The 14,332-nt window shown below is 45.4% G+C and overlaps 1 protein-coding gene across 1 annotated transcript in view; it reads right to left on the reverse strand.

The window, feature by feature from the left end:
• The window catches only part of KCNQ3 (potassium voltage-gated channel subfamily Q member 3), a 298,454-nt gene that overhangs the window by 17,921 nt on the left and 266,201 nt on the right, over nucleotides 1-14,332 (reverse strand). Inside the window, exon 9 of the mRNA XM_068525522.1 lies at nucleotides 11,416-11,442. Within this exon, the coding sequence (XP_068381623.1) occupies nucleotides 11,416-11,442 (27 nt within the window). The remainder of the gene's footprint in view (nucleotides 1-11,415; nucleotides 11,443-14,332) is intronic.

Consider the following 14,332-nt stretch of genomic DNA (forward strand, 5'->3'; position numbering starts at 1 on the left):
CTGCTCCATGGAGAATGGATTGGAGGAAAGCAAGGAAAAAATGAAAGACCAAAGAAGATGCCACTGAAGTTTTCTAAGCTGGTGGCTTGGACTTGGGTGACTGCAGTGAGAAGAAGGAGGAGACCAGCACTTGGACATTTATTTTGGGGAAGAACCACAACAGTCTTCCTTGATGGATTCTATGGGGCCATGAGGGAAAGAGACAGGTAAGGCACCACTCCTGGGTTTCTGGCTACACAAATGGGTGGGTGGGGACATCATTTTTTTTTTACAGTGATGCCATTTTTTTTTCAGTTGAGCAAAAGGAGAAAAACAGGTTTGGAGAAGAAATCAGAAGTTGAGTTTGGCAGTCCCTTGTCTTCACACACATACAACCACACACATACGCACTTGATACAAGACTGGTGTGAAGCGGATTTTATTAAATGGTGAGGATTTGCCTCACAACTCAGACAACTTAAGTTGAATATTAGACATCACTCTTAAAATACTTTTGGAATTCGGAATATAAAAATATAAATAAATTTTGGTGTGTATGTGCTAAAGAAACACTGGAAAGATACCTAAAAACCGAAAAAGATTATTTATTGGGGGGTGGGAGGGTGGAATGGGGTAGACAGGGACGGAGGTTGTACTAAGATGTTTCACTGTTTGCCTCTACATTATTTTGACTAATGAACCATGTAAATTTTTTTTAAGAAACTTAAAATTAAAAAAATTAAAATTAAAAAATCATTTAGACTCTCTCCATTGGGAAAATTTCTCAGTGGTTATACCTTCCTGCGGGATTCTGAATCCTCCTCTCCCCTCCCATTTCTCCTCCTTATATACTCCCTCCAGGGTTGAGTCCTCCTCTGTTCCAATCTAGATTGTTCTCACTTCCAATTCAATTAAACTCTCTTTTGTCTCTACTCTCACACTCAGCTCTTGGGCCCACTTTGGCACATTAAAAACTCGTAAAAGTGTTCATATGAACAAAATACAAAGAGAACCCTAGGAGTGGTACTTTTAAATACAATTCTTGCCCTTCCCATCCAGGATACAGAATAAGATGAGATCGTGGGGAGGAGGTGTCAGTGAGGCTGTGATATCAGAGAGAAGTTGAAAGGGAGACAACCCAATAGGTAAGGTTAAAAGATATCAGAGGCAAATAGTGCTTAGTAGACAACTTTGTTTGGGACCAACTTGACTATATCCTCTGCCTCCTTATGCCATCTTTGTTGGACATGTGTGTCCTGGATAAGCTAAAAATGTCTTTTTTAAAAAACAAAAGAACAAAATTTGAGCTTGGGACAAGTTACTTTTAGGAAGACTGAGAGGCATCCTGTCAAATAAATAGTTGGGGACCTTATCTTTCTTATTCATAGCTATATTCCCTAAAAGGGCTTCTGGTACACAGGAGGGTCTTAATAAATATTCATTGAATAGGTGGATGGATGGATGAACAGATGGATGATGATGGATGGATGATAGATGACGGATGGATGGATGACGGATGATGTATTATGAATGATGGATGGGTGGATGGACAGATGGACGGATGATGGATGGATGATGGATGATGGATAAACCAAGAGTACAGTGTCACTGCAGCCAAGAGAACAGTCTTTTGAAGAAATGGTCAATCTGTCTTGTTCTGTTTGTTCAGCTCAATGAGCACAAACTGGGTAACCCGCACAGAGCAGCCAATCCCACCTACGGGAGTTAAAGCCCTAATTTTGTCCCTTCTCTTTTTCATTCTTTCTTCCTTCCATCTTTACACATGGGAAAGGTAGAGCCCTACACAAGATCAGCAGCCCCCTTTTAGAAGGCTCCTTTAGCACCATGGTCTACCCTGAAAAAGGCAGAGAAAGCATAGAGAGAATAAAAATCTGTCACCATCCACATGCCAAACCTTTGAGGCTTTGGTGCCCTGTTTTTCTCTCTGAGAAAAAAACTATGAATGAAAGTTGCTATCTCGCCTATGTTTCTTTTTCATTAAAATGAGAAATCTTAATTGGGAATTAGATGACAATGAACATGGAGTGGTCGTCAGCATCCTGCTACTTCACGGTGGAGCTAGGAGAACTCAAATCCTTTGTTTCTAGCTACGATATAAATTCCTCTATAGAGAAATGAAGACTCATTTATTTAGGCATTTTGCACATTTTTCTCGGGGCATCTGCATGCTGTTCTTTACTGACATAATGAGTTGGCGTTTCTAGGGATTTCTCATACAGAAATAGATGGCCCACAGAAAGATGACAGGCCTAGGGACTCAATGCTTGTTAAGTCTGAAGGATGAAAGAATGAAGGAGGGAAGGAACAAAATTAGAGCCCTAATCCCTCCCTCAGCCCCGTGTAAAGCCACTCAGCCCTTAACAGTCAAGTCAAAGGAAAGCACCTCAGGGATCCTCTCCTGATGTGTTGTTCCAGGTAGAGCTTAGATTTCCCTTCCTCTGCTCTCCTTCTCTGTACTTCTGTGTCTGTAATATCCCCATACCAGCACCCTCCTCACTACATTGTTCTTTTCTGGTTGACATATCCAACTCCCCCATCAGACTGTGAGTGCCTTCTCCATTTCACTGTGAGTCCCAATTCCCTGGGAATCTCTAGGGACTGAGGCAAAGCAGGGCTCTTAGTGCTTGGATTATGGAAGGACGGAAGGAAGGAAGGAAGGAAGGAAGGAAGGAAGGAAGGAAGGGAGGGAGGGAGGGAGGGAGGGTAAAACCATTGCCAAGCTAAGATTCAAACCTATGCTGATCTGACTCCTAAGCTGGCCTTACAGCATGTGGAGAAGATCCTCGGCACAGAAAACCCAGAAATGTGGGTGTCAATCAGGATAATGACAGTAATAATAATAAAAGCAAACCTTACGTAGTATTTTCCAGGTTAAGGCTCTATTCACACCTAATCCTTACAATAGCCCTAGGAGGTAGGTATTCTTACTATAACCATTATATAGATGAGAAAACTGAGGCACAAAGCTTTGGCAATGTGCCCAAATCATACAGTCAAAAAATCTTCCAAGTGGCCTGTAACTCACATTGTCTAATGTGGCAAAACAATGTGGGGCCAATTCTGCTACTGTGGCCATAAACTCACAACACACAGGAAGTGGCTTAGGAATCCCTTGGTCCGACTTCTGCCTTCTAGCGATGAGGCAGCCGAGGGCCAGGGGGCTGGTGGTTCTTAACGGACTGTCTGGGCTGAGGAAGGAAAACGGTGGATAAAGCAGGGACCAGGAGGTAGGGTCATGATAGGACTGACTCCTGGGCTGTAGGAAGAACATTGTGATTTTAAAATAACCCTGATATATTGATCTGGTTCACTCTCATCTGGACAGGTTTGCAAAGTTAGCTCTGCTGAGCTCAAGGATCTACTGTTTTTCTCTGATACAGTATGTCTGGAGATCTATGAGCACGATTCCAGAACATTTGCAGCTGGTGCTCCAAGGACACACAGACTCACACATTGATGCAAGAGTGAGAAACTATATATTTTTCTGTGTTGGTTTCCTAAAAGAATTATTTTTCCCATGTTTCCAAATCTCGTGGATGAATAATATACCAAATGAGCAGAACTAATCTCTAGTGAGCATTTACTTCTGCTGGACCACAGGCGTCATTCCAAGCAGCCTATGAGGTTAGTACTATTATTATCCCCTTCCACATATAAGGACATGAGGACACAGAGAGGTTGCATGAGTTGCTCAAGATCACACAGGTAATAAGCAGAGCAGCCAGTTTTTGAAGTCTGATAGTCTAACTCTGGAGTCTGTCTCAGCCCCTATTGCTATGACTATCTCCTAATTCTACCACCTGGTTATTTTTGGTCCCTTGTTCAAGAGGAGAGAGGACCACAGATCTGGAGGGAGCCGGGCACACAGAGGGTCAGATCTCAGCCCCTGTGCATGTTGTTTCCCCTTGCCGAGCCCCGGCACCTTCATCTGCATGGGGGACACTGAAATCTAGCTCTCATAAACGTCCATCTCAAAATCACATATTCTAGGTCTGCTCAGTCAGCTTCCCACCACATGCAGATCCATCACATTTACCTTTTGCAAATGTAGAGAGTTGAATGTCCCCCTGCAAAAGCTATGTTCTAGCCCTCATCTGTTACCTGTGATTGTGACCTTACTGGGAAATAGAGTCTTGGCCGATGTACTCAAGATAAACTCCTACTGGAGTAGGGTGGGCACTTAATTCAATGAGTAATGTCTTTGTAAGTGAAAGGAGAGGGAGCTTTGGCTACAGAGACATGAACATACCCAGAAGGAAGAAGCCTATGTTTAGATGGAGGCAGAGAATGGAGGTGATGGGTTACAAGGTCAAGGGATGCCAAGGAGTACCAGCAACCACCACATGCGAGGAAGGAGCAAGGAAGGATTCTCCCCAGAGCCTTCCAAGGAGCACGGCCTGGTGACACTTTAAGTTTGGACGTCCAGCCTCCAGAACAGTGAGAGAATACATTTCTGTTGATTTCAGTCACCCAGCTTGTGATACTTTCCTGTGGCGGCTGCAGAAAACTAACACAGCAGACAATGAAGGCTTAGTAGATACACGTGCACCGTTTTCAGACGGATGGAGCCAAGTCAGAGCCCGTGACACATCCTCGTGTGCTAAGGAATGATGTGCTCATTGGTAGTCAGGAGGCTACATGAAGGGGAGGGAGAACCACCCTTTCCTGTATTTTGGCAACATCATAAAAATGGGATTTCCACACTCTTAGAAGAACTAATAAACCTCTAGCCTTCTACTGGCTTTTCCCCATGGCAGGAGGTGAGTTATCTGATTGGGTTATACGGAGTGTGTAATCGCCACCGGGCCCATTTTCTTGACTGGGTAGGCTTCCATACTAAAGGTCAGCACTGTATTCAAGGTCACGAATGGTCTCTCTCTCCTGCTCTCAGTGACCCACAGGGTCAGACAGGCCATGGCTCCAGGTGGCTGGCTGGGAGAGTCTCTGCTCTGCGCATGTGCTGGTCCCAAGGCCAGACTTACCGTGAAGTGTTACAAAGCTCACTGCTGCCCCAGAGCCAATCCTGCTTCACCCAGCAAATGTAGCCTATATTTCGATCCTTCCCTGTCTCCTCTATGTCTCAACTAGTTCATAATTCAGAGAGAAAAGGGTGTTATAAATAGGCAACCCCCAATATTAAAAACAAATTGAGACTAAGTCCTTAGGACATGCCAGGGATCACTCTGAGATTAAAACTGGTCCAAATCTCAGTTATTCTGTAGCCTGGGAGCAGTGCTGCAGGGTCTGGATGGCAGGAGAAAATACATATAGCTATGGGATTGTGTCCAAGGCTCTTATTTTGTTCTGGGTAATAATTTTCTCATCAGTAAAATTGGGGGGTTAGATTAATTGATCTCTAAATTCTTGTACACCTTTAATAGTCATTGATTCTAGGGCATGGAAGATTTATTGCCAACATCATCCATCACACTGTGAGATGAAATTCATGTGGCTGACGTCACAGGGAGAAGGAAAAATGTGAATTACAAGGTCTGACTAAACACTCCTTGACGCCGTAGAAGACTCTGGGTCTGTGCCTTTCCCTGCCTGCACAGCCCCCTCGCATGGCTGGGACTCCAGCTATGTGAGCCAAGAAAGCGTAGAAGAAAACAACACACAAAAGCGGACACCTGCAGTGACTGATTATGTGACTGTTCCCGACAACAGTGAGGACCAGCAGAGTGGTTGGGACCACGAACTATGGAGCCAGACCAGCTGGATCCAAGTCCTGCTCTTGCTACTTTATTAGCTGTATGACCTTGTGCAAGTCACTTACCTCTTTGAATCTCAGTTTTCTCATCTGTAAAATGGGGATTAAAAATACTACCTACCTTCCGGGGTGGCTAGATGTGCTTAGAACTGTAGCTGGCAAACAGTAGGCATTCTTTATAAATAAAGGTTATCATAACTTGAATTCTTTGATCCAAAGAATGATCCTTTACTAAGGTTGACAGGTTTGCAATGGGAAGGACATAATAATGAGATAGGAGATAAAGATGCATGGGATAAATTTCTTCCCTCTCCAAAGACTGATACAGAGGAGGAGAAACCTGAAGGCTGCTGTTCATATTGAATCGTCTAAAAACACAAAGTGAGCAATTGGGCCCAGGCAAGCAGTTATCGTCAACACAGTTACCTGTTCTGCAAATTCAAAAAATGCTGGTTTCTTATTTTTATTTTTTTAAGGAACCTCCATACTGTTCTCCATAGTGGCTGTATCAATTTACATTCCCACCAGCAGTGCAAGAGGGTTCCCTTTTCTCCACACCCTCTCCAGCATTTATTGTTTGTAGAGTTTTTGATGATGGCCATTCTGACTGGTGTGAGGTGATACCTCACTGTAGTTTTGATTTGCATTTCTCTAATGATTGATTAGTGATGTTGAACATCCTTTCATGTGTTTGTTGGCCATCTGTATGTCTTCTTTGGAGAAATGTCTATTTAGGTCTTCTGCCCATTTTTGGATTGGGTTGTTTTTTTGATATGGAGCTGCATAAGCTGCTTGTATGTATAGCTGATTCACTTTGTTATAAAGCAGAAACTAACAAACACACCATTGCAAAGCAATTATACTCCAATAAAGACGTTAAAAAAAATAATGCTGGTTTCTATCAAAAACCTAATTATCAGCACTGCTGCACGTCTACTGAATAGTTATAATTGATGTTCAAAATGACATCCCTAACCCAAAATACTGAAGTCTTCTCTGGTATATTCTATAAAATAAACGAGGCTCAGTATGTTTTAGTGTTGATGTTCTTTAATGCAATATTATTTTTAGGAATTTGAAAAGTTATGAGTAGAATTTATGCCTGTCATGGGCATCTATCATGTCTGTCTGCTCTATGTGTCACCCCCTATTCTTTGGGAAAAAAAACCCTATTCTATTGGAGAACAGATCTCCCATCTTCAACCAAGTGACTCTAATGGGGGCTGCCAAACACAGTATCTTGAACCTACACCCACCCACCCTAACTGGTGGAAACATGACCTAGAGTTTGGTCACTGTTACTAATCTCTTACTCTCTGAGCCACAGAGACCAAGGTGTGACCATGTGACCCAAATTGGGCCAATCTAAATGCTTCCCTGGGATCTTTCAAACTAGACTTGGGTGAAGAACAGGTGGACAGAAGAAAGAGGAAAAAATATGTGATCCTGGGGCTGCTAACATCCACAGTCTTATCAGTATGGAGAAAGTCAGCTGAGACAGTGGAACCAAAAAGAGAAGCACAGACAAGAGTTGAAGAGAGAGATTCTGGAAGGGTCCTGTTCCTTGTTTCCCGCCCAGGGGTTCCCATCCTCGCTGATGGGTGACTATGAAAGCCATTGTATTTCCTTCTGAGTCCAAGGTACTTTAAGTTGGGTTTCTGACACTTGGGGAATAAAGGGTTTGTCCATCCATCCATCCATCCGTCCATCCATCCATTTATCCATCCACCCACTTTTTCAGTAAATTAATATCTACTTAAAGCCAACCACATGCCAGGTTCTGTTCTAGGCACTGTTTCAGGTGCTGGAGAAAAGCAGTGAGCAAAACAGACAGAGTCTAGCCCCTTGGAGGCATTTGATCTAGTGGAGAAGGCAGACAAGAAACAAATGCATCATCTATTAGGTAACCATCAGTGCTAACAAGGAAACTGAAGCATGGTCAAGGGGTAGAGACTGGGGTGTGGTGGAGAGGCAAGGAGGGTTTATCTCAGGAGGTGACATTTGGCAGAGTCTCAAATGAAGTGAAGGAGCAAGCGGAACAAAGAGATAAGAGTTCCTGGCCGAGAGAGAACAAGCGCCAGGATCAAGAGTCTGCTAGATTAACGGACCTCACTCTTTCCTCCTGGAGGAGAAAGAGGGCATGATGACCACCTGTGTTGTGGTGGGACTCAGCCTGCATAGTCTGATACAGTCGGACAGACCTATATCTGAAATCCTCATCTTGGCTATTTCTGTCCTTGGCTTAGGCGTAAGTTACATAAACGCTTGAGCTCAATTTCCTCCTAAGGAAAATGATTGTACAATATCTCTTTCATTAAATCATTTATACATTCAGCAAATTTATGGAGTACCTCCTACATTTCAGGCACAGCGTTAGCCCTATCAAACTCATGGGGAGAGAGGGAGAGGGAATTTTAAAAGTTTTGACTGTATATAAAGTAAATGCGGGACGTCCCTGGTGGTGCAGTGGTTAAGAACCCACCTGGCAATGCAGGGTACACGGGTTCGACTCCTGGTCCGGGAAGATCCCACATGCCACGGAGCAACTAAGCCCGTGCGCCACAACTACTGAGCCTGCACTCTAGAGCCCGCGAGCCACAACCACTGAAGCCCGCGCGCCACAACTACTGAAGCCCACGCGCCTAAAGCCCGTGCTCTGCAACAAGAGAAGCCACCGCAATGAGAAGCCCACGCACCGCAATGAAGAGTAGCCCCCGCGCGCCACAACTAGAGAAAAGCCCGCACGTAGCAACGAAGACCCAACGCAGCCAAAAATAAATAAATTTTAAAAAAGAAAAAAGAATAAAGTAAACGCTTCCTTAGGGGAAGTGCTGAGTCCTACGTAAGGGCACTACGAGTGGGGCATCTAAACTAGGTGAGAAGGGGTGAGGCGGTGGGTTGTCAACTGTCTCCATCTTTACAAGAATTAATTAAGACGATCTATGGAAAGTGCTCAGCCCCTACCAAGCCCACAATGGAAGTTGGCTCTCTTCCTTCTCAGAGTTATAGATCCCGAGAAGGAAGCAAACAGTGATCAAAGCCAACCTCCCAGCCATTGTAGGAAGTCAGGGGGCTTCTGTTCCTCAAACAAGCTTGCATAAAAGCAAATCAGTCAAGACAGTCCCATCCTTGGGACCAAAGAAGCTCAGCTCTCTTGACCCTTTGGGGGTGGTGGTGGGAACACGCGCTAGCTTTATAAGCAACCACAGGTATGAGCTCTTTCCAACAAGCTGACTAAAATGTTCCCTTTCTTATCCCAACAGAGAACCAGGAGCTGTTAAGTTAAAGAGAACATAACTCTTTCCTTGGGCTGACAAACAGATGTGTGGGCCTCCTGTGTTAGAAGGTGTCAAAAAGATGAACTCCAAATCTGATTCTGGCTATTTAAAAATAACAATAAAGTAAGATAGAAACACCAGTTAGCAGACAGCCTGTTGAAGAAGCTAATGGTATACCAGTAAGTATTCATCTAATGCACACTTACATGGCTGACCATTCTCTGGTCTCCTTGCTCCCTGCCTTCTTCGGTAAAAGAATTGATTCCTCTGTCGACAATTCACCCATCCTTCCTCCAGATCTCCGGCACCACCTCCAAGCTTCACGGCTACAATCACACCTGCCATCTCCCCTGCCAATCCATCAGCCAAACCTATTTGTTGTTCAAATCAGAAGTGCTGCACCCTGAGCCTGGATGAGGGAGGCTGAGTGGCTTATGTAACTGACCTAGCTCTCTTCCTGAAGAGGATGAGCCAGAAAACACCCAGCAACTCTAACCCCAAGAAATCATGGAATGTACGTTCCCTCTGTGTGTACCCCTGGCAGAGTGGAGAGTTCTTGACAGAGGCACGAGTAAGTTGATGAGCAGATTTCAGAGAGCCCATTTTCAATAACTGGAGAAGCATGGCCAGCAAAGCTGCAAAATGCATCTAAGCCCAAATGAAACCAAAGTGCCCAGTCCAGTGCACAGCGGTATTTTGCACATATATTCCAACTTGGCTAAATTCTGTTCGTGTCTGCATAGAAAATGATATAAAGGTCAATGCAGTAATTCACTTGCAATGTCAACACCTGCATGATTTAAAATCCCATTGGTCATGAGATGAGGGGGAAAGAGAACTCCATGGGGAGTCCTGAGATCGCGTAACCCCTCGAGCTCATGATTTCTGTAAGTTGGGGTGAGACTGCCTTCTTGGGGGGGACTCATTTCTGTAAAAGCATCCAGAGGAGGATCTCTGAGGCGTCTTCCCGCTCTGCCTCTGTGAGGCATGAGCTGCTGCAGGTCTTCTAGCAAATGTCTCCTGACACTGTCATTGTCAGTGGTCAGCCCTCCTTTACAATCTCCCCAAATGCCCCCTAGAGTCCGGACTGGTTCCAAGCAAGAAATGCTCCTTCCATTTGAAAGTCTGCATAAAGGAGGGAGAAAGTCCAAACTGTCTTTGTCTGTGAGTTAACTGGTGCTGTCTGTTCCTTCCAGGCAGGATTAAGTGGTTCCCATACACATGGGCCAGGGTCCCACCACCTCCTCTGCCCAATCTGTCAGCTCCAGAAGGACAACAGCTAAGTTGGTGTCCAGGAGATTGACTGAGAGGCTTTACAAGTAGTTTGTCAACAATAATACTTTAAATCTATATTATATACATAATGTATATTTACATTTATAACTATTTCTATTTATAAATACAGGTGGCTTTCCATATCTGCAGGTTCTGCATTCACAGGTTCAGCCAAGTGAGGATCAAAAATATTCGAAAAAAATTTTTCAGAAAGTTTCAAAACACAAATGTTGGATTTGCCACATACGGGCAACTATTTACAGAGCATTTATGTTGTATTTACAACTATTGATATAGCACTTGCAAAGTATTAGGTATTATAACTAATCTAGAGATGATTGAAAGTACACAGAAGGATGCACATAGGTTATATGCAAATACTATGGCATTTTATAAAAGGGACTTGAGCATCTGCGGATTTTGGTATCCTTGAGGGTCCTGGAAACAATCCCCTGTGGATATAGAGGGATGACTTGTATACAAACAGTTAAACTGTTTGCAAGAGATGGTCTTCCTTTAGAATCTCGAGCAGGGCCCATAGTTTCCCTGATACTGTGACATCTTCTCGAGAGGGAACGAAAAGGAAGAGAGAGGACTTATGCAGAAGCTCAACCTGTTTCTACAGCAGCCTGTAGTGAGCATGGTTTACTGGGGATCATGAATTATAGTCTTGATTCACTTTTCGAAGAACCATCTGTGAGCCCAAGAAGCGAACGAAGCAAGATATAATGGAAATAACATGGTCTTAATATTCAGACCTGAGTTTGAATTTTGGTCTTGCTCCTCAGTAGCTGTGTGACCCAGGCGGAGTAACTCAACGTCTCTGAGCCCCAGTCTCCTCAATCCATAAATGAAGACACGAGAGTCGATCTTTCACTGTGGATGTGAGGACCACATGAGATAACACATGCAGGACTCCAGGCCCAGAGGAGAAACACTCAAAATGTGGCTGTTGCTATGATCACAATTAAGTTGTCCTTGAGTAAATTAACATGAAATTGGCAGAGGAAAATGGCGACCAGCAACAGCAGTGAACCCCAAAACTCTATCTCACGACCAGCATGACTGCCCAGGGGCCCTACAGTGTACACAACTGGACCCTCTGTCCCGACACAGTGGTGGGAAGAAGAGGCTTCATAATCACAAACATACCTGGCTGCTGCATCCAGCTGTTCTTTCCTGTGAGGAGACGGGGGAGAAAAAAATAAACACAGCATAAATTACAGGCAACAGCTCCCCGTCTCCCCAAAATCTGTCCCCAAGCTTCCCTTTGATGAAGATGAAGGAGCAGGGTGGAGCTCTGGGACAAGATGGTGCAAGTGGAGGAGAGCCAGTGAATGACATGGGTTTCCCCAGCCAGACCCCAGACCCCTCCTGTGATCTAACAGGTCTGGCTCTGAACTCCAAGGTTCTTCTCAGCCATGCATTCATTTATGCGTCCCCAAAATGGTTGCTGAGCACCTACTCTGCCCCACACCTTGTGCTGGGTTCAGGTGATCTGTTCAGCGGTGGGGACAGATCAGGAAACCAGGAATTTCATAAAATAGCAGCCACACACCCCATCACTCTGTCACCACCATCATCATTACAGTCGACATCATCATCACTAATATTTATTGTGCGGTAATTAGTAGGCGGATACTCTTTTAAGTGCTTTTTTTTTTTTTTTAAGAACTCTCCCATTCTTTTTTTTTTTTTTTAAATTATTTATTTTTATTTATTTACTTTTGGCTGTGTTGGGTCTTCGTTTTCTGTGCGAGGGCTTTCTCCAGTTGCGGCAAGTGGGGGCCACTCTTCATCGCGGTGCGCGGGCCTCTCACTATCGCGGCCTCTCTTGTTGCGGAGCACAGGCTCCAGACGCGCAGGCTCAGTACTTGTGGCTCACCGGCCTAGTTGCTCCGCGGCATGTGGGATCTTCCCAGACCAGGGCTCGAACCCGTGTCTCCTGCATTGGCAGGCGGATTCTCAACCACTGCGCCACCAGGGAAGCCCTTAAGTGCTTTTTATGGATTCACTTATTTAATCATCACCTGCAACCCTATGAGGTAAGTATTATTATCACCCCCATTTTCCTGATGAGAAAACTGAGACACAGAGGGATTCAGTCCATTGCTCAAGGTCTCGCAGCCAGGAAGCAGCCGCATCAGGATTCAAACCTAGGTGACCTGGCTCCGGAGCCCACACTTCTAACCATGAGGCCACACGCAGTCTACACACATTCATGACCGAGACTTCGCTCAGGCTCCGCCTAGAACGGTCTTACTCTTCCTTTAAGTTCCAGCTGGAGGGGCTCCTCCTGGTGTTTCTATCTAAATTCCCAGGGTTGAGGCTGAGCTAATATCTTCTTATGTGGAATTGGACTGGATCACATTGTCTTAGAATTACGTGGTCGTGTGGGGGCAGAGCCTCTGCTTTTCTCAGCTCTAAAACCTGAGCAGGGGCTTCCCTGGTGGTGCAGTGGTTGAGAACCTGCCTGCCAATGCAGGGGACACGGGTTCGAGCCCTGGTCTGGGAGGATCCCACATGCTGCGGAGCAACTGGGCCCGTGAGCCACAACTACTGAGCCTGCGCGTCTGGAGCCTGTGCTCCGCAACGGGAGAGGCCGCGACAGGGAGAGGCCGCGACAGTGAGAGGCCCGCGCACCGCGATGAAGAGTGGCCCCGGCTCGCCGGGACTGGAGAAAGCCCTGGCACAGAAACGAAGACCCAATGCAGCCAAAAATAAAAATAAATTAATTAATTAAAACCTGAGCACCCCATACCCTGGCACTTCGTAAGTGCACAGGAAATACTGAATGAATACCTGGACTATCGTTGGGATCCAGGGGTGGGAGAAATGAGGAGAGAATATGAGGTGTCTTGGTAGAAGAGCAAAAGGACCAGCTGGAGAGTTAAGGATTTCTAGTTCATGCGTCAGCTCAGCCTGTGGGTCTCGTGTGGCTTTGAGCTGGACACATCCTCTGGGCCTATTTCCCCTCCTGAAGCATGTGGACAGAAGAAGCTCTGACTTTTTAGAATCCTCTGGGTCTCTGGCTCCAGGAAAAGTAGGGATGGCCGTAAGAGGAGAAGGAAAAGGTGAGGGAGTGGGCCGAGGGCAGGATGGGAGCAGAGGGCAATGTGGGGGGCGGTGCTAAAGGCAGGGATAAATTAGGAGCATGGGACTATCAGATACACCCTACTATACATAAAATAGATAAGCAACAAGGATTTATTGTATAGCACAGGGAGGATCTTGTAGTAACCTACAACGGAAAATCATCTGAAAAAATATATAACTGAGTCACTATGCTGTACACCTGAAACTAACACAATATTGTAAATCAGTTATATTTCAATTTAAAAAAAGAATCAGAGGCACCACTTGCATTCCTTTCTCATGCTACAGGACAATGATTCCATGCCTCCCCCTCCAGCATCAGAACTCCCCCACCTCCCCACTTCCCCCCCCCCAGCCAGTGACCTTGACCTCAGCAGAGATCTGCCACATGGTCCTACCACCATATTGACAATCTTATACCTGGTCTCGCCCACTGGCTTCCCTTCAGTGTTGATGGATGAAGGGTCCATGCTCCTGCTGACGGCTTCACTTGTGCCTTGAAGCCCATGCCCTCCATCCTGCTCTCTCCTCTAGCCCTCCCCTCCACCACCACTGCATCCGCCTATACACCTCTCTACCATTATACCATTATCCCGTTCTCATCAAGGATAAAACCTGAGCCCTACATCCCTTGCAGCTGTGTCATCTGCACTCACTGTCCCCACGTGCTCATTTCCTTGTCACCCTTTGGCCTGTGTAAGCTCGCTTTCTGCCCACTGCTCCACTGCAACTGCTCTAGTCAAAGCCCCAACACACTCCAAGAGATAACACCCAGTGGGCAATTCTCTGTCCCTGTCTCCATCAACCATGTGACAGGACTAGCACGGTTGACCCTCTCCTGTTCACTGTTCTATCCCCAATGCCACGCCCAGTGTCTAGCATGTAAGAGATGCTCAGTTAAATACTTGCCGAATGTATGGATAAATGAAGAAAGGATTTGTAACCACATTCCAGAGGGGATGTTCTAGCCCTG

This window comes from Eschrichtius robustus, chromosome 17 (genome assembly GCF_028021215.1).
Source record: "Eschrichtius robustus isolate mEscRob2 chromosome 17, mEscRob2.pri, whole genome shotgun sequence".
Taxonomy (NCBI): domain Eukaryota; kingdom Metazoa; phylum Chordata; class Mammalia; order Artiodactyla; family Eschrichtiidae; genus Eschrichtius; species Eschrichtius robustus.